At 41.3% G+C, this 17,811-nt stretch overlaps 1 protein-coding gene across 3 annotated transcripts in view; it reads left to right on the top strand.

Annotated features, from left to right (window-relative positions):
- The first annotated feature begins 324 nt into the window (after positions 1 to 324).
- FERMT1 (FERM domain containing kindlin 1) overlaps positions 325 to 17,811 on the top strand; it is a 67,526-nt gene continuing 50,039 nt past the window's right edge. Inside the window, exons 1-3 of one of the 3 annotated variants that reach the window (XM_022556511.3) lie at positions 325 to 472; positions 5,367 to 5,535; positions 7,390 to 7,623. In XM_022556511.3, the coding sequence (XP_022412219.1) occupies positions 5,385 to 5,535; positions 7,390 to 7,623 (385 nt within the window). In that variant the 5' untranslated portion in view covers positions 325 to 472; positions 5,367 to 5,384. The other 2 variants (XM_089896582.1, XM_089896583.1) reach the window with 2 other exon arrangements.

Below are 17,811 nucleotides of genomic sequence, written 5' to 3' on the forward strand. Positions count from 1 at the left end.
GAAGTAGCAGGACCTTAATCACCGGGCTAGTACTGGGCGGGCCTCGAGGAACCGGGAAACTGGAGGCGGTCTAAGGGAGGGTGGGCAGGATGAGAGGTCGCAAGAGGGGCACGGGGCTGAGCCTCCGCCAGGTTCTCCCTGCCCTCTCGCCGCGCGGTAGCCGGGCGACCACCCTTTGCCCGTAAAGTCTGCGGAGCGCCTCCTCCTTTGGGCAGCGGGACCTGGCAGGCGGGGGCTGGGCGTGCAGCCGCCTGCCCGCTGTGCTGGCCGGCCTTGCCCCGGGGGCCGCGCGGGGCGGAGACTGGGCGGCGGGGGCGGGTGCCTGTCTAGGTGGCAGGTCCGCGCGCAGCCCTCGCCAGCCGAACCTCGCGGAGCAGCTGCCGCCACCGCGCGCCCCTGGCTCGGCCGCAGTGGCCTCTGGCCGGGTCTCCAGGGGGCAGCGACTCCGCACGCCGCAGGCTCCGGAAAGGAGGTGGGTGGCGAGGGGCCGGGACCAGGCTGGGAGGGGAGGCTGCGATGGGCACCGCTGGTTCCCGAGACCCCCGCCCCTGCCTTTCTACAGCCCCTTGCACTTAAATGGCTGGTGGATTAAAAACCGCGTCCTCGGCTTGTGACCACCTTCTCCGTCCTTGCGTATCTGGCTGCGCAAAGTAAACTGTCCGTCCAGCCGCGGGGGGGGAGGAGGGGGAGGGGGCAGGTTTATGCCCACCCACCACACTCCCCTGGGCCCCAGGACCCTCCAGAGCTGGCAAAAGACAGGCCAGAGGCCTTTATGGGGGTAGGGGGCAGGTTTTTACCCACCCACCACACTCCCCTCGGCCCCAGGACCCTGCAGAGCTGACAAAAGACAGGCCAGAGGCCTTCGGACCCACTCACTCTCTGATCTTCCAGGGGAAGCGTTGGGTCTATTTCCCCGCATCTTTCTCTCTGTCTGCCTGCCTGCGTCTGTCTGTCTTTCTTGATTGAGTTTTCTATAAAGGACCCGAGGAAGTGGGCAACTGGGCTTCCCCAGAGGAAGGCAGGTCTGGTGGTGCGCTTTGCTTCTTGTTCTGGTCTTTAACTTAGATGTGCTTTCCTCAACAAGTAACAGCTTGCTGAACGTGAGAAGTTCGCTCAAAAAGGCGCAGAAAAGATAGGAGAGGAATGTGGGGAAACCAGATTGCCTAATTTTAGCCAGAATTTCGTTGTAAGGGAATCACCATTTATTGCCTAAATGAGAAGTGTTTTGATTGCCCAGGTTAGGAAAAGAAAAAACCCTCTGTCTGATTGCTCACGAAGCAAGCAGTAAGGAGTCACCTTAAAAGTAAGGTTATTTTCTTTATGTACAAAACATTTTAAATAACAAAACCTCAAATCATAGCATTTTAGAAATTGTAAGGATCTTAAAGTCAAATACTTCAATGGCGTGTTATGAGTTTGTCTATGAAAGAGTTATCTTTATTGTGTCCTCACTGGGAAAGATTTATGTTAGTAGGAATGCTTAGTGAAGGTACTGAGAGTTTAGCTCAGAGTTTTAAGAGTTGTACAATATATCCTTGTAGCTTATTTTATTTTTTTTAAATTTTTTTTATTGGAGTAAAATTTCTTTACAATGTTGTGTTAGTTTTGGCTGCTTATTTATTTTATACATAATAGTTTGTACCTCAATTTCCTACCCCTATCTTGCCCCTCCCCCCTTTCCTCTCCCCACTGGTAACCACTAGTTTGTTCTCTATATCTGTGAGTCTGTTTCCTTTTTGTTATATTCACTAGTTTGTTTTATTTTTTTAGGTTCCACATATAAGTGATATTGTACAGTATTTGTATTTCTCTGTCTGACTTATTTCACTCAGCATAATACCCTCCAAGTCCATCCATGCTGTTGCAAACAGCAAAATTTCATTTTTTTTTATGGCTAATATTCCATTCCACATCTTCTTTGTCCACTCATCTGTTGATGGACACTTAAGTTGCTTCCACATCTATTGTAAATAATGCTGCTGCGAACATTGGAGTGCATGTATCTTTTCTAATTGGTGTTTTCAGTTGTTTTGTTTTGTTTTGTTTTGTTTCTGATATATACACAGGAGTGTTATTGCTGGGTCATGTGGTAGTTCTATTTTTAGTTTTTCGAGAAACCGCCATACTGTTTTCCACAGTGGCTACACCAATTTACATTCCCACCAACTGTGTAGGAGGGTTCCCTTTTCTCCACATCCTTGCCAACATTTGTTATATGTAGTCTTTTTGATAATAGCCATTCTGACAGGTATGAGGCAATATCTCACTGTGGTTTTAATTTGCATTTTCCTGATGATTAACATGTGGAGCATCTTTTCCTGTGCCTGTTGGCCATCTATATGTCTACTTTGGAGAAATGTCTATTTAGGTCTTCTGCCCATTTTTTTAATGGGCTGTGTTGTTTTTGCTTTTGTTTTTGTTTTTTACTTGAGCTGTATAAGCTGTTTGTATATTTTGGAAATTAACCCCTTGTCTTTCGCATCTTTTACAAATATTTTCTCCCATTCCATAGGTTGTCTTTTCATTTTGTTTATGGTTTCCTTTGCCATACAAAAGCTTTTAAGTCTAATTAGGTCCCATTTGTTTATTTTTGCTTTTATTTCATTTGCTTTAGGAGACAGATCAAAAAAAATATTGCTACAATTCAAGTCAAGGAGTGTTCTGCCTATGGTTTCTTCTAGGAGTTTTATGGTTTCTGATTATATTTAGGTCTTTAATCCATTTTGAGTTTATTTTTGTATATGTTGTTAGAGAGTGTTCGAATTTCATTCTTTTACATGTAGCTGTCCAGTTTTCCCAGCACCACTTATTGAAGAGACTGTTTTTTCTCCATTGTATATTCTTGTCTCCCTTGTTGTGGATTAATTGACAAGTGTGTGGCTTTATTTTTGGGCTCTCTGTTCTATTCCATTGATCTATGTGTCTGTTTTTGTGCCAGTCCCATACTGTTTCAATTACTATAACTTTGTAGTATAGTCTGAAGTCAAAGAACATGATTCCTCCAGCTCTCTTCTTTTTCAAGATCATTTTGGCTATTCGGGGTCTTTCATGTTTCCATACAAATTTTAAAATTATTTGTTCTAGTTCTGTGAAAAATGCTGTTGCTATTTTGACAGAGATTGCATTGACTCTGCAGATTGCCTTGGGTAGTATGGTCATTTTAACAATATTAATTCTTCTAATCCATGAATATGGTATATCTTTCCATCTGTTTATGTTGTCTTCAATTTCTTTCTTCAGTGTCTTATAGTTTTCCAAGTATAGATCTTTTACCTCCTTAGGTTGGTTTATTACTAGGTATTTTATTCTTTTTGATGTAGTGGTAAATATGATTGTTTCCTTAATTTCTCTGATAATTCATTGTTCGTGTATAGAAGTGCAGCAGATTACTCTATATATATTTTGTGGTCTGCAACATTACTGAATTCATTGATGAGCTCTAGTAGTTTTCTGGTGGCATCTTTAGGATTTTTTATGTATAGTATCATGTCATCTGCAAACAGTGACAGTTTTATTGTTTCCTTTCCAATTTAGCTTCCTTTTATTTCTTTATCTTGTCTGATTGCTGTGGCTAGGTCTTCCAATACTATGTTGTATAAAAGTGGCTAGAGTGGGCATCCTTGTCTTGTTCCTGATCTTAGAGGGAAATACTTTCAGCTTTTCACCATTGGGTATGATTTTAGCTGTGGGTTCATCATATATGGCCTTTATTATGTTAAGGTACGTTCCCTCTATGCCCACTTTCTGCAGACCTTCTCAGAGGTCACCATAGTCCTGGCTTAATAAGTGATCTAGTTAATTTGAAGGGAGGAAATGAGTCCTGGAGCTAATTTTTCAAGTAGCTATTGCAATTTGAGGGTGTGAGAGGAAGACCAGCATTAGCTGGAGCTTGTTATGAATGCAGGGTTTCCACATCCACCCCAGACCTGCCGACTAGAACCTGCATGTTAATAAGATACTGCTGAATAGGATCTGCATATTAATAAGGTTCTCAGGGTTCATGTGCACTTTCCATTAGAGAAGCCCTTTCCTGGGCCGTTTGCATGCACAGATGTTTCTCAAAAACAGGCCTTATGAAAACATAGATTTCTCATAAGCTGTCTTTACCTGGAAAAATGAAAAATACTTGTTATCACTTAAATGACTGATTTTTATTTTAAATCTTAAGATAGCCAAGAGAGGTAGTATCATTTGCTTTCTATTTAAGAGAGAGCTGACATTTTTAAGTTCTGCCAATTTGGAATCCCAGTGTTCCTATTACCCCCACAACACTCAGTTCTGATACTGCTTAGCTTCTTTCATCATAGTTCCTCCAACGAGGAGAACACTATGGGTTTGAAGTTCTCACCCCTAACTGTACTTTGAAGAGTGGGTTTGTATGTCTGTCACTCCTGTTTTAAATCTGTTGCTAAAGGTGTGTCCAAAAACTTAATTGATGCACTTGTTTATCAACCTCTATATGATATAAAACAGTTATTCAAGTAAATCAAATATGTGGCAATAACTAATGACCTGCATCTCTAGGTGCTTAAGATAAAACTACGCTATATGACTAAAAAAGAAACGGTTTTGCTCTATTTTTATTTTTTGAATTTTCATACCAGAAGATGTCATCAGTATTTATGGGAGGAATGTAATAATACATATGTGTATACATTAGAGATAAATTTTTTTAATGTTTATTTATTTGGTTGTGCTGGGTCTTAGTTGTAGCAGGCAGGCTCCTTAGTTGTGGCTCAAGGGCTCCTTAGTTACAGCTTGCTGGCTCCTTAGTTGTAGCATACAAACTCATTGTGGCTTGCATGTGAGATCTAGTTCCCTGACCAGGGATCGAACCCTGGCCCCCTGCATTGGGAGCACTGAGTCTTAACCACTGCACCACCAGGGAAGTACCAAGATAAAGATTTTAATTTCCTTTAAATCAGTTCTACTGAGGTATAATTTGCATACAGCAAAATACATTAAAGTGTACATTTAAATTCAATGCATTTTATTGTATACAAATTATACTTCAATAAAGTTGACTTTTTTTAAGTGTCAAGGATTGCCATGATTTGTTACCTATTGCTAAAATAGTTCAGAGAAGGTCAAGAAGAGTCAGTAGAGAGGGATGGATGCACTGGGCAGGCACAGAAAATAGCCAGGTGGACCTGGGAGGGTGGAAAAGTGAAGTACATAAATTTAGAAGGCCTGAGATGATTTTTATAAGACTTTTTGTCTTTAAAGTTAAGATGCCGAATTTAATATCAGGAGCCCTGTGGCATTTTTGAAGAGGGGGCTAAAATGGGGGAAAAAAAGTTTTGCTCTGCAAGGTCTGCTTGGCGAGTCCCAGCCTCCTTCTGATCTATCTGCCTTTTTACGCAAAGACACCTGCATTTGCCACAATGCTCTCATCCAGTGACTTTGCGTCTGCTTCTTGGGAGCTCGTGATCCAAGTTGACCATCCAAATGAAGAGGAGCAGAAGGATGTCACACTGAGAGTGTCTGGAGACCTGCACATTGGGGGAGTGATGCTCAAGTTAGTGGAACAGATCAGTAAGTTGCTGCTTCTTTATGGTTTCTCTACATTTGAAACCCTCTCTGTTGCATCACCACTAAATGGCTGAACTGGATTGTCTGACCATCTAAATTTTTTTGATCATCCATCTTGTAATGGTCCCTGCCTGCAAGAGGAAGAGAAATGGGAAGCCCTGAAGGAGCCCAAACCACCCCCTGACCCCCAATGTGAAAATTTGAGTCTTTGGTGGCAAACGAAAGCTCCCCAGTAGGTGTAAAAACCTATTTGCACAAGAACAGGACCCCTTCCATGGCGACTTTAGACCACACCTGGGGCCTTAGATTATTGTGTGATTCTCTGTTAATGCTTGATTGCTCCGAGATGCAGGCGGCCTGGTGCCAATATGTCTTTTAACATTGTCCACCATTTGCTACTCACCCTGTTTAAAACAAGGAAAGAAGTCTTCAGGGTCAGAGTCTTCACATCACGAGTCAACATGAGGTACCTAGAATTTAATAATGTTCTATTTTCTTTGTATTTATTTTTTGTCTTCTACTTAAGACCACAGATGTTAGCTTATCATTTACACTAGTGATATATTTTTAAGTAAGCTTTCATTGGAGTATCATATACGTACAGAAAAGTGCACTTATTATAAGTGTACAGTTCAGTGAATTTTCACAAAGTCATATAACCACCACCCAGATCAAGAAAGAGAACATTACCTGTTCCCCCACCCAAGTCCCGCACCTAACCCCTCCCAGCCACTGCCCCACCAAGGGCAACCACTATCCTGAATTCTTACTCCATGGGAGTAAACTGTACAGTAAACTGTATATAAGTGGAATTATACAGGATAATATACTCTTGGGCATCTGCTTTCTTTCCTGCCACATTATGTCTGTGAGATTTAACCATGCTATTGCATATAGTTTGGGTTCATTGATTCTCATTGCAGTATAATATTCCATTGTATGACTATGCCACAATTTATCCATTTACCTGTTGATAGATATTTAGATTGTTTCCATTTGGGGGCTTTTACAGATAGTACCTGTCTTTTGGTCTATATAGTACACGCATTTCTAATGGGTATATAGCTCAGAGAAAAATTACTGAATAGGACTTTCCAAAATAGTTATAGCATTTATACTTCTAATAGCACTGAGAGAAACATTTCCTAATTTAAATAGAGAGAAAGAAAGAGGGAGAAACTATTTTTTAAGTAAATAAAAATACCGGTGGCTCTTAATTTAGCAAAATAAAAGATTGAATACTGACTCTAACATTGGCAAAGGGGAAAGATTCAACCTAGATACCAAGGGGCATTGAAGAAGGGGAAGAATTCAATGTTGATGCTACCATTAAGAGAGAAAATATTCAGCTCTGATTTCAGTGTAAACACTTTGGAAATTGGTAATATGGTGGAGCTAATAAGAGATGGACATTCCTGAGAAGAGTGAAATGTCAGCTTCCCAGTACTTCTGCGTGGAATTTGATTGGGAGCTGTTGATATTCCCTTGTGGAAAGATTCATTTCTATTAGAGAAATAATCTTGATTAAACAGAGGTGATGCTCCTGGCCTTCCCAGAAAGGACCATGGCACCAAGGGACTTGGGAGAAGATAACTTTAGTATTTCATCAGGAACAAAAATTGTATGTCTCTCTTCCTTCCATAGTATTTAAATATAAAGAAGGTAAGGTTCAGTCTGTCTTCTACCTGCCCCGCCTTAGGGACTTTGACAAGAAGCCAAGAATGATGAAACCTTGGATTGTAAGAGGAGGTGGGAGCTGAAGACCAGCGTTGGCTTCAGTTTTGCACACAAGGAACTTGACTCTGAGGTGCGAGTGCTCACTCTCACTTTACTGCACTGTGTTCTCCGTTCTTGCAGACATAGCCCAGGACTGGTCAGACTTTGCCCTTTGGTGGGAACAGAAGCACTGCTGGCTTCTGAAAACGCACTGGACCCTGGACAAATGTGGGGTCCAGGCAGATGCAAAGCTTCTCTTCACCCCTCAGCATAAAATGCTTCGCCTGCGCCTGCCCAATGTGAAGACAGTGCGACTGCGAGTCAGCTTCTCGGCCGTGGTCTTCAGAGCGGTCAGCGACATCTGCAGAGCCCTGAGTGAGTTTCCGCAGGCGCCTGCGCCCTCTGGACTCTCAGCAGAGGAGAACAGGAAAATACGTGCACTTCTGTCCACAAGCAGTTGGCTTTACAGAACATGTGCCTTATTAGGAGCATACTTTTCGAGCGCAGTTCTGGAGACTTTAGCCATTTAAGTGAAGTTAAAACAAACGGAAAATTATTGGAATAAATCAGATTCACTTCCACAAAGCTTAAAACTATTTCAAAGAGATTTGTAAACAGAAGAGACAACCCCATTAAGATTTCCCCCCAAAACTCATTTCTCTAAGCCATACTGAAATCATCATTATATTTAAGACAAAAAAAAGTTCCATTAAATTATTATCACCATAGAGCCAATGTGTCTTTATTGTTTTTGAGATAATGGTGATGCAATGTCTTAATTGCTTCCCTAACATTTGGCTCCAGTAAATAACTCTGTCCACAAACATCATTTGTGGAGTTTATTTTAAGCAGGAAAGTACACTTAATTATGGATCAGAAACTTTAACAGCCACTAGAGACAACACTGTCCAAACTATTTCTTCTTCCTGGGACTTCCATAATAGGAGCAAACCCTGGGTCAGGAAGGTGTTCTTATTTTATATTTTTTGAAAGTGTGTAGGCATATTCTTGAGTTCCAAGGCAAAGATTTAGTATTTGAACACAGTATATACAGTATGTGAGTGAGTGATCTATCTCCCCATTAAACTGTAAACTGCTCATTCATTCCTTCAACAAATATATACGTATTGGTTTGGCAGGCACTAGGATGAGTGCTAGGGATGGGTTAAGCAAAAAAACAGACCAAAATCTCTGCCCTCCTTGAGCTTACGGTGTAGCATACAGAGACAGAAAATAAATCATGTAAAAAAATAAGATGTTAAAAGGAGATAGGTAGTGGAGAAAAAAAGGAAAAAGTATATAGTGTACACAGGATTGAGAGTGCCAGTGTTGGGTAGGGCAGGTTGGTATAGTATTAAATAAGGTGAAGACAGAACCATTTCTTGAACATGTCTGTGTTCCTAACACCTAGGAGAATGCCTGGCACACATCAACTGCTTAGTAACTGCTTGTTTGTTTGTTTTTTTGCTTGTTTGTTTTTTAACACCTTCATTGGAGTAAAATTGCTTTAAGATGGTGTGTTAGTTTCTGCTTTATAACAAAGGGAATCAGTTATACATATACATATGTTCCCATATCTCTTCCCTCTTGCGTCTCCCTCCCTCCCACCCTCCCTATCCCACCCCTCTAGGTGGTCACAAACCACCTAGCTGATCTCCCCGTGCTATGTGGCTGCTTCCCACTAGCTATCTATTTTACGTTTGGTAGTGTATATATATGTCCATGCCACTTTCTTACTTTGTCACAGCTTACCCTTCCCCCTCACCATATCCTCAAGTCCATGCTCTAGTAGGTCTGTGTCTTTATTCCCGTCTTACCACTAGGTACTTCATGACCTTTCCTTTTTCTTTTTTTTTTTCCTTATATTCCATGTAAATGTGTTAGCATACGGTATTTGTTTTTCTCTTTCTGACTTATTTCATGCTGTATGACACTCAAGCTCCATCCACCTCACTACAAACAACTCAATTTCGTTTCTCTTCATGGCTGAGTAATATTCCATTGTATATATGTGCCACATCTGCTTTATCCATTCATCTGTTGATGGACACTTAGGTTGCTTCCATATCCTGGCTATTGTAAATAGAGCTGCAATGAACATTTTGGAACATGACTCTTTTTGAATTATGGTTTTCTCAGGGTGTATGCCCAGTAGTGGGATTGCTGGGTCATATGGAAGTTCTATTTGTAGTTTTTTAAGGAACCTCCATACTGTTCTCCATAGTGGCTGTACCAATTTATATTACCACCAACAGTGCAAGAGTGTTCCCTTTTCTCCACACCCTCTCCAACATTGATTGTTTCTAGATCTTTTGATGATGGCCATTCTAACCAGTGTGAGATGATATCTCATTGTAGTTTTGATTTGCATTTCTCTAATGATTAATGATGTTGACCATTCTTTCATGTGTTTGTTGGCAGTCTCTATATCTTCTTTGGAGAAATGTCTATTTAGGTCTTCTGCCCATTTTTGGATTGGGTTGTTTGTTTTTTTGTTATTGATCTGCATGAGCTGCTTGTAAATTTTGGAGATTAATCCTTAGTCAGTTGCTTCATTTGCAAATATTTTCTCCCATTCTGAGGGTTGTCTTTTGGTCTTGTTTATGGTTTCCTTTACTGTGCAAAAGCTTTGAAGTTTCATTAGGTCCCATTTGTTTATTTTTGTTTTTATTTCCATTACTCTAGGAGGTGGGTCAAAAAGGATCTTGCTGTGACTTATGTCATAGAGCATTCTGCCCATGTTTTCCTCTAAGAGTTTCATAGTGTCTGGCCTTACATTTAGGTCTTTAATCCATTTTGAGCTTATTTTTGTGTATGATGTTAGGGAGTCTTCTAATTTCATACTTTTACATGTATCTGTCCAGTTTTCCCAGCACCACTTATTGAAGAGGCTGTCTTTTCTCCACTGTATATTCTTGCCTCCTTTATCAAAGATAAGGTGACCATATGTGCATGGGTTTATCTCTGGGCTTTCTATCCTGTTCCATTGATCTATATTTCTGTTTTTGTGCCAGTACCATACTGTCTTCATTACTGTAGCTTTGTAGTATAGTCTGAAGTCAAGGAGCCTGATTCCTCCAGCTCCTTCTTTCGTTCTCAAGATTGCTTTGGCTATTTGGGGTCTTTTGTGTTTCCATACACATTGTGAAATTTTTTGTTCTATTTCTGTGAAAAATGCCAGTGGTAGTTTGATAGGGATTGCATTGAATCTGTAGATTGCTTTGGGTAGTAGAGTCATTTTCACAATGTTGATTCTTCCCATCCAAGAACATGGTATATCTCTCCATCTATTTGTATCATCTTTAATTTCTTTCATCAGTGTCTTACAATTTTCTGCATACAGGTCTCTTGTCTCCTTAGGTAGGCTTATTCCTAGATATTTTATTCTTTTTGTTGCAATGGTAAATGGGAGTGTTTTCTTGATTTCACTTTCAGATTTTTCATCATTAGTGTATAAGAATGCCAGAGATTTCTGTGCATTAATTTTGTATCCTGCTACTTTACCAATTCATTGATTAGCTCTAGTAGTTTTCTGGTAGAATCTTTAGGATTCTCTAAGTAGAGTATCATGTCATGTGCAAACAGTGACAGCTTTACTTCTTCTTTTCCGATTTGAATTCCTTTTATTTCTTTTTCTTCTCTGATTGCTGTGGCTAAAACTTCCAAAACTATGTTGAATAAGAGTGGTGAGAGTGGGCAACTTTGTCTTGTTCCTGATCTTAGTGGAAACGCTTTCAGTTTTTCACCATTGAGGATGATGTTGGCTGTGGGTTTGTTATATATGGCCTTTATTATGTTGAGGAAAGTTCCCACTGAGCCTACTTTCTACAGGGTTTTTATCATAAATGGGTGTTGAATTTTGTTGAAAGCTTTCTCTGTATCTTTTGAGATGATCATATGGTTTTTCTCTTTCAATTTGTTAATATGGTGTATCACGTTGATTGATTTGTGTATATTGAAGAATCCTTGCATTCTTGGAATAAACCCCACTTGATCATGGTGTATGATCCTTTTAATGTGCTGTTGGATTCTGTTTACTAGTATTTTGTTGAGGATTTTTGCATCTATGCTCATCAGTGATATTGGCCTGTAGTTTTCTTTCTTTGTGACATCTTTGTCTGGTTTCGGTATCAGGGTGATGGTGGCCTCGTAGAATGACTTTGGCAGTGTTCCTCCCTCTGCTATATTTTGGAAGAGTTTGAGAAGGATAGGTGTTAGCTCTCCTCTAAATGTTTGATAGAATTTGCCTGTGAAGCCATCTGGTCCTGGGCTTTTGTTTGTTGGAAGATTTTTAATCACAGTTTCAATTTCAGTGCTTGTGATTGGTCTGTTTATATTTTCTATTTCTTCCTGATTCAGTCTTGGAAGGTTGTGCTTTTCTAAGGATTTGTCCACTTCTTCCAGGTTGTCCATTTTATTGGCATATATTTGATTGTAGTAATGTTTCATGATCTTTTGTATTTCTGCAGTGACAGTTGTTACTTCTCCTTTTTCATTTCTAATTCTATTGATTTGAGTCTTCTCCCTTTTTCTCTTGATGAGTCTGGCTAATGGTTTATCAATTTTCGTTATCTTCTCAAAGAACCAGGTTTTAGTTTTATTGATCTTTGCTATCATTTCCTTCATTTCTTTTTCATTTATTTCTGATCTGATCTTTATGATTTCCTTCCTTCTGCTAAATTTGGGGTTTTGTTTGTTCTTCTTTCTCTAATTTCTTTAGGTGCAAGGTTGGGTTGTTTATTTGAGATGTTTCCTGTTTCTTAAGGTAGGATTGTATTGTTAAAAACTTCCCTCTTAGAACTGCTTTTGCTGCATCCATAGGTTTTGGGTCATCGTGTCTCCATTGTCATTTGTTTCTAGGTATTTTTTGATTTCCTCTTGGATTTCTTCTGTGATCACTTGGTTATTAAGTAGTGTATTGTTTAGCCTCCATGTGTTTGTATTTTTTACAGATCTTTTCCTGTAATTGATATCTAGCTTCATAGCATTGTGGTCAGAAAAGATACTTCATACAATTTCAATTTTCTCAAGTTTACCAAGGCTTGATTTGTGACCCAAGATATGATCTATCCTGGAGAATATTCCATAAGCACTTGAGAAAAATGTCTATTCTGTTGTTTTGGGATGGAATGTCCTATAAATATCAATGAAGTCCATCTTGTTTAATGTATCATTTAAAGCTTGTGTTTCCTTATTTATTTTCATTTTGGATGATCTGTCCATTGGTGAAATTGGGGTGTTAAAGTCCCCTACTATGATCATGTTACTGTCGATTTCCCCCTTTATGGCTGTTAGCATTTTCCTTATGTATTTAGGTGCTCCTATGTGGGTGCATAAATATTTACAATTGTTATATCTTCTTCTTCGATCAATCCCTTGATCATTATGTACTGCCGTTCTTTGTCTCTTATAACAGTCTTTATTTTAAAGTCCATTTTGTCTGATATGACAATTGCTACTCCAGCTTTCTTTTGATTTCCATTTGCATGGAATATCTTTTTCCATCCCCTCACTTTCAGTCTGTATGTGTCCCTAGGTCTGAAGTGGGTCTCTTGTAGACAGCATATATATGGGTCTTGTTCTTGTATCCATTCAGCCAGTCTGTGTCTTTTGGTGGGAACATTTAATCCATTTACATTTAAGGTAATTATCGATATGTTGGTTCCTGTTCCCATTTTCTTAATTGTTTTGGGTTTGTTATTGTAGGTCTTTTCCTTCTCTTGTGTTTCTTGCCTACAGAAGTTCCTTTAGCATTTGTTGTAAAGCTGGTTTGGTGGTGCTGAACTCTCTCAGCTTTTGCTTGTCTGTAAAAATTTTAATTGCTCCATCAAATCTGAATGAGATCCTTGCTGGATAGAGTAATCTTGGTTGTAGTTTTTTCTCCTTCAACACTTTAAATATGCCCTGTCACTCCCTCCTGGCTTGCAGAGTTCCTGCAAAAGATCAGCTGTCAACCTTATGGGGATTCCCTTGTGTGTTATTTGTTGTTATTCCCTTGCTGCTTTTAATATATTTTCTTTGCAGTTAATTTTTGATAGTTTGATTAATATGTGTCTTGGTGTGTTTCTCCTTGGATTTATCCTGTATGGGACTCTCTGTGCTTCCTGGACTTGATTAACTATTTCCTTTCCCATATTAGGGAAGTTTTCAACTATAATCTCTTCAAATATTTTCTCAGTCCCTTTCTTTTTCTCTTCTTCTTCTGGGAACCCTATAATTCGAATGTTGGTGCATTTAATGTTGTCTCAGAGGTCTCTGAGACTGTCCTCAGTTCTTTCATTCTTTTTTCTTTATTCTGCTCTGCAGTAGTTATTTCCACTATTTTATCTTCCAGGTCACTTATCTGTTCTTCTGCCTCAGTTATTCTGCCATGGATCCCTTCTAGAGTATTTTTCATTTCATTTATTGTGTTGTTCATCGTTGCTTGTTTCCTCTTTAGTTCTTCTAGATCCTTGTTAAATGTTTCTTGCATTTTCTCTATTCTATTTCCAAGATTTTGGATCATCTTTACTATGATTATTCTGAATTCTTTTTCAGGTAGACTGCCTATTTCCTCTTCATTTTTTCGGTCTGATGGGTTTTTACCTTGTTCCTTCATCTGCTGTGTGATTTTGTGTCTTCTCATTTTGCTTATCTTACTCTGCTTGGGGTCTCCTTTTTGCAGGCTGCAGGATCGTAGTTCCCGTTGTTTTTGGTGTCTGTCCCCAGTGGCTAAGGTTGGTTCAGTGTGTTGTGTTGGCTTCCTGGTGGAGGGGACTAGTGCCTGTGTTCTGGTGGATGAGGCTGGATCTTGTCTTTCTGGTGGGCAGGTCCACGTCTGGGGGTGTGTTTTGGGGTGTCTGTGGCCTTATTATGACTTTAGGCAGCCTCTCTGCTAATGCATGCAGTTGTGTTCCTGTCTTGCTAGTTGTTTAGCATAGGGTGTCCAACACTGTTGCTTGCTGGTCATTGAGTGAAGCTGGGTCTTGTTGTTGAGATGGAGATATTTGGGAGATTTTCACTGTTTGATATTTCGTGGAGCTGGGAGGTCTCTTGTGGACCAGTGTCCTGAAGTTGGCTCTCCCACCTCAGAGGCACAGCGCTGATGCCTGGCTGGGACACCAAGAGCCTTTCATCCACACGGCTCAGAATAAAAGGGAGAAAAACTGTACTTCCCCGGTGGCACAGTGGTTGAGAGTCCACCTGCCAATGCAGGGGACACAGGTTCATGCCCCAGTCCGGGAAGATCCCACATGCCACAGAGCAGCTGGGTTCGTGAGCCATGGCCACTGAGCCTGCACATCTGGGGCCTGTGCTCCACAACGGGAGAGGCCACAACAGTGAGAGGCCCGTGTTCTGCAAAAAAAAATAAAAAATAAAAGAAAGGAGAAAAAGAAGAAAGAAAGAACGAGGATAAAATAAAAGTAAGATAAATAAAATAAAGTTATTAAAATAAAAATAATTATTAAGAAAAAAAAATTTTAAGTGAAAAAAAACGGACGGACATAACCCTAGGACAAATGGTGAAAGTAAACTTTTACAGACAAAATCTCACACAGAAGCATACACATACACACTCACAAAAAGAGGAAAAGGGGAAAAAATAATATATCTTGCTCCCAAAGTCCACCTCAATTGGGATGATTCATTTTCTATTCAGGTATTCCACAGATGCAGGGTACATCAAGTTGATTTTGGAGATTTTATCCGCTGCTCCTGAGGCTGCTGGGAGAGATTTCCCTTTCTCTTCTTTGTTCACACAGCTTCCGGGGTTCAGCTTTGGATTTGGCCCCGTCTCTGCGTGTAGGTCACCTGAGGGCGTCTGTTCTTTGCTCAGAGAGGACAGGGTAAAGGAGCAGCTGATTCGGGGGCTCTGGCTCACTCAGGCCGGGAGTAAGGAGGGGTACGGAGGCGGGTTGAGCCTGCGGTGGCAGAGGCCAGCATGATGTTGCACGAGCCTGAGGCGCGCTGTGCATTCTCCCGGGGAATTTGTCCCTGGATCACGGGACCCTGGCAGTGGCAGGCTGCACAGGCTCCTGGGAGGGGAGGTGTGGATAGTGACCTGTGCTTGCTCACAAGGCTTCTTGGTGGCAGCAGCAGGAGCCTTATCGTCCCATGCCTATCTCTGGGATCCACGCTCTTAGCCGCGGTTTACGCCCGTTTCTGGAGCTCCTTTAAGCGGCGCTGTTAATCCCCTCTCTTCGTGCACCAGGAAACAAAGAGGCAAGAAAAAGTCTCTTGCCTCTTTGGCAGGTCCAGACTTTTTCCCAGACTCCCTCCCTGCTAGCAGTGGTGCACTATCCCCTTCAGGCTGTGTTCACGCTGCCAACCCCAGTCCTCTCCCTGGGATCCAACCGAAGCCCGAGACTCAGCTCCCAGCCCCCGCCTTTCCCGGCGGGTGAGCAGACAATCCTCTCAGGCTGGTGAGTGCTGGTAGGCACCGGCCCTTTATGCGGGAATCTCTCCGTTTTGTCCTCCGCACCCCTATTGCTCCGTTCTCCTCCGCAGCCCCAAAGCTTCCGCCCTATGCCACATGCAGTCTCCGCCCGCGAAGGGGCTTCCAAGTTTGTGGAAACCTTTCCTTCTTCACAGCTCCCTCCTACTGGTGCAGGTCCCGTCCCTATTCTTTTGTCTCTGTTTTTTCTTTTTTCTTTTGCCCTACCCAGGTAAGTGGGGAGTTTCTTGCCTTTTGGGAGGTCTGAGGTCTTCTGCCAGTGTTCAGTGGGTGTTCTATAGTAGCAGTTCCACGTGTAGATGTATTTCTGATGTATCTGTGGGGAGGAAGGTGATCTCTGTGTCTTATTCTTCCGCCATCTTCCTCAACTCCAGTAACTGGTTGTTGACTGAGCAAATGAATGGAAGCTTCCATTACAAAACATAAGTTTCAGAATTGTCCCTGATGCATGGTGAGCAAATGACAAGCACAGGGCACCTTGCTTTCAGTAATATTCTATAGAAAATTTGAAAACAGGGTAAATGAGTAAATAAAATTCTACATTTCACATACCACAGTGGACTGGAAGCACACATTGTAGCTGGGGCCGAAAACTTGGAAGTTTTGAAATAAACAGAAACATTCATACATTCTTTTCTTTTCCAGATTACACCTTCATGGTAGTTCTAAAGGACTCAACTTGGCATTTCTAATAAACCCTTTTTTTTTTTCTTTTTGACCATGCCACATGGCTTGCGGGATCTCAGTTCCCCAACCAGAGATTGAACGCAGTCCACAGCAGTGAAAGGGCCAAGTCCTAACCACTGGACCACCAGGGGATTCCCTAATAATCACTTTTTATATGTGACCAATTGAAACTAAATCAAATTTAGCAATAGGGTGATTTTTTTCCCTCGAAGAAAAGACAAGACACAAATCTTGGGCTTGGAGATATCGGTGTTTTGTATGTTTTGTTTGTTTGTAGAGCTTCGAAATTTTGATTCATTTCCAGGTTTTGTGTATAAATTATGCATTTGGAATGTTCACAGGTGTGTGTTGTAACCTGATAGTCAGGCTTGGTTAAAGGGAGGGAATCGAGCCCAGTTGCCAGCCTCAGCCTCAGCACCAAGCAGTGTTTGAATTAAGAGGTAGGAGGACCTATGGAATCAGTGCATTTACCTCCAGGAAAGCTGCCCAGAAACTCTAATATCCACATTCCTTGGCTTTTACCTAGGATCCTAGCAGCGCAGTGTGTTTATAAAGTTATCAGTTCTGATTGGAAATGGCAGTTATAAGTATATTTGATTAATGGAGGAAAATGGGGACTATCTTCTTAGTTTGAGTACTCCAGAAGCAGACCTGAGATAAGAATTCAAGTACAAATATTATTTATTTGGAAGGTGATGCCAGGAAACACTGGCTGGGAGTGGGAAACTGAGACTGGGAAAAGAAGGCCACTAATGAGCAAGTATCACTGATCAAGTCACACTTTGGGCAACTGGGGACCTCTGGGAGGCAGTGTGGACATGTCTTGGAGCTGTGCCACCCAAGGGGCAAGGGAGCTGGGGTGTTAATACACCATTCTCATCAGTCATTGAGTCATCAAGGGCTGTTCTTGGGGACCGTTAATTCACTGAACTTATGTGGCCTGTTGCATCTGTATCTGAGCAGTGTGGACTCTGGCATCCAGAGCAAGCCCTTGGGTAGAGAGACACATCCTAGCTGCCTTTGGAAGGGGGTCAGAGCTCACTGAAATGGTGATGGCCAAGGGGTGGGTGGGGCACCTACCATGTCTGCCTCGGGGATGAAAGTAGCTGTTGGGCAGAGAAAGGCTCTGAAGACCGCTGGTCCATAAAGAAAAAAGATGGGGTCTTTTGTTGTTGCTTAAAAACCTAAAAACAGAAAAGGAAGGAAGGGAGGGAGGAAGGAAAGAAGCAAGGAGGGAGGGGAAAACGTAGTCAATAGATGACACAAGCATAGCGAAATGCTGAGAGCAGTTTAAGCAGAGTGACAAATCACAGGAAGGAGCCACTATACTATCCCCTTCACATTGGATATGTTTGAAATATTTTCACAGTAGATTAAAAAACAAACTAGAAATTTTCCTAGACTGAATCTCCCTCCACTATCTGACCCACACACACACCCAT

Source organism: Delphinapterus leucas, chromosome 15, assembly GCF_059928025.1.
Source record: "Delphinapterus leucas isolate spDelLeu-1000000601 "Yukka" chromosome 15, BTC_Dleu_Yukka2, whole genome shotgun sequence".
In the NCBI taxonomy this organism is placed as follows: Eukaryota; Metazoa; Chordata; class Mammalia; order Artiodactyla; family Monodontidae; genus Delphinapterus; species Delphinapterus leucas.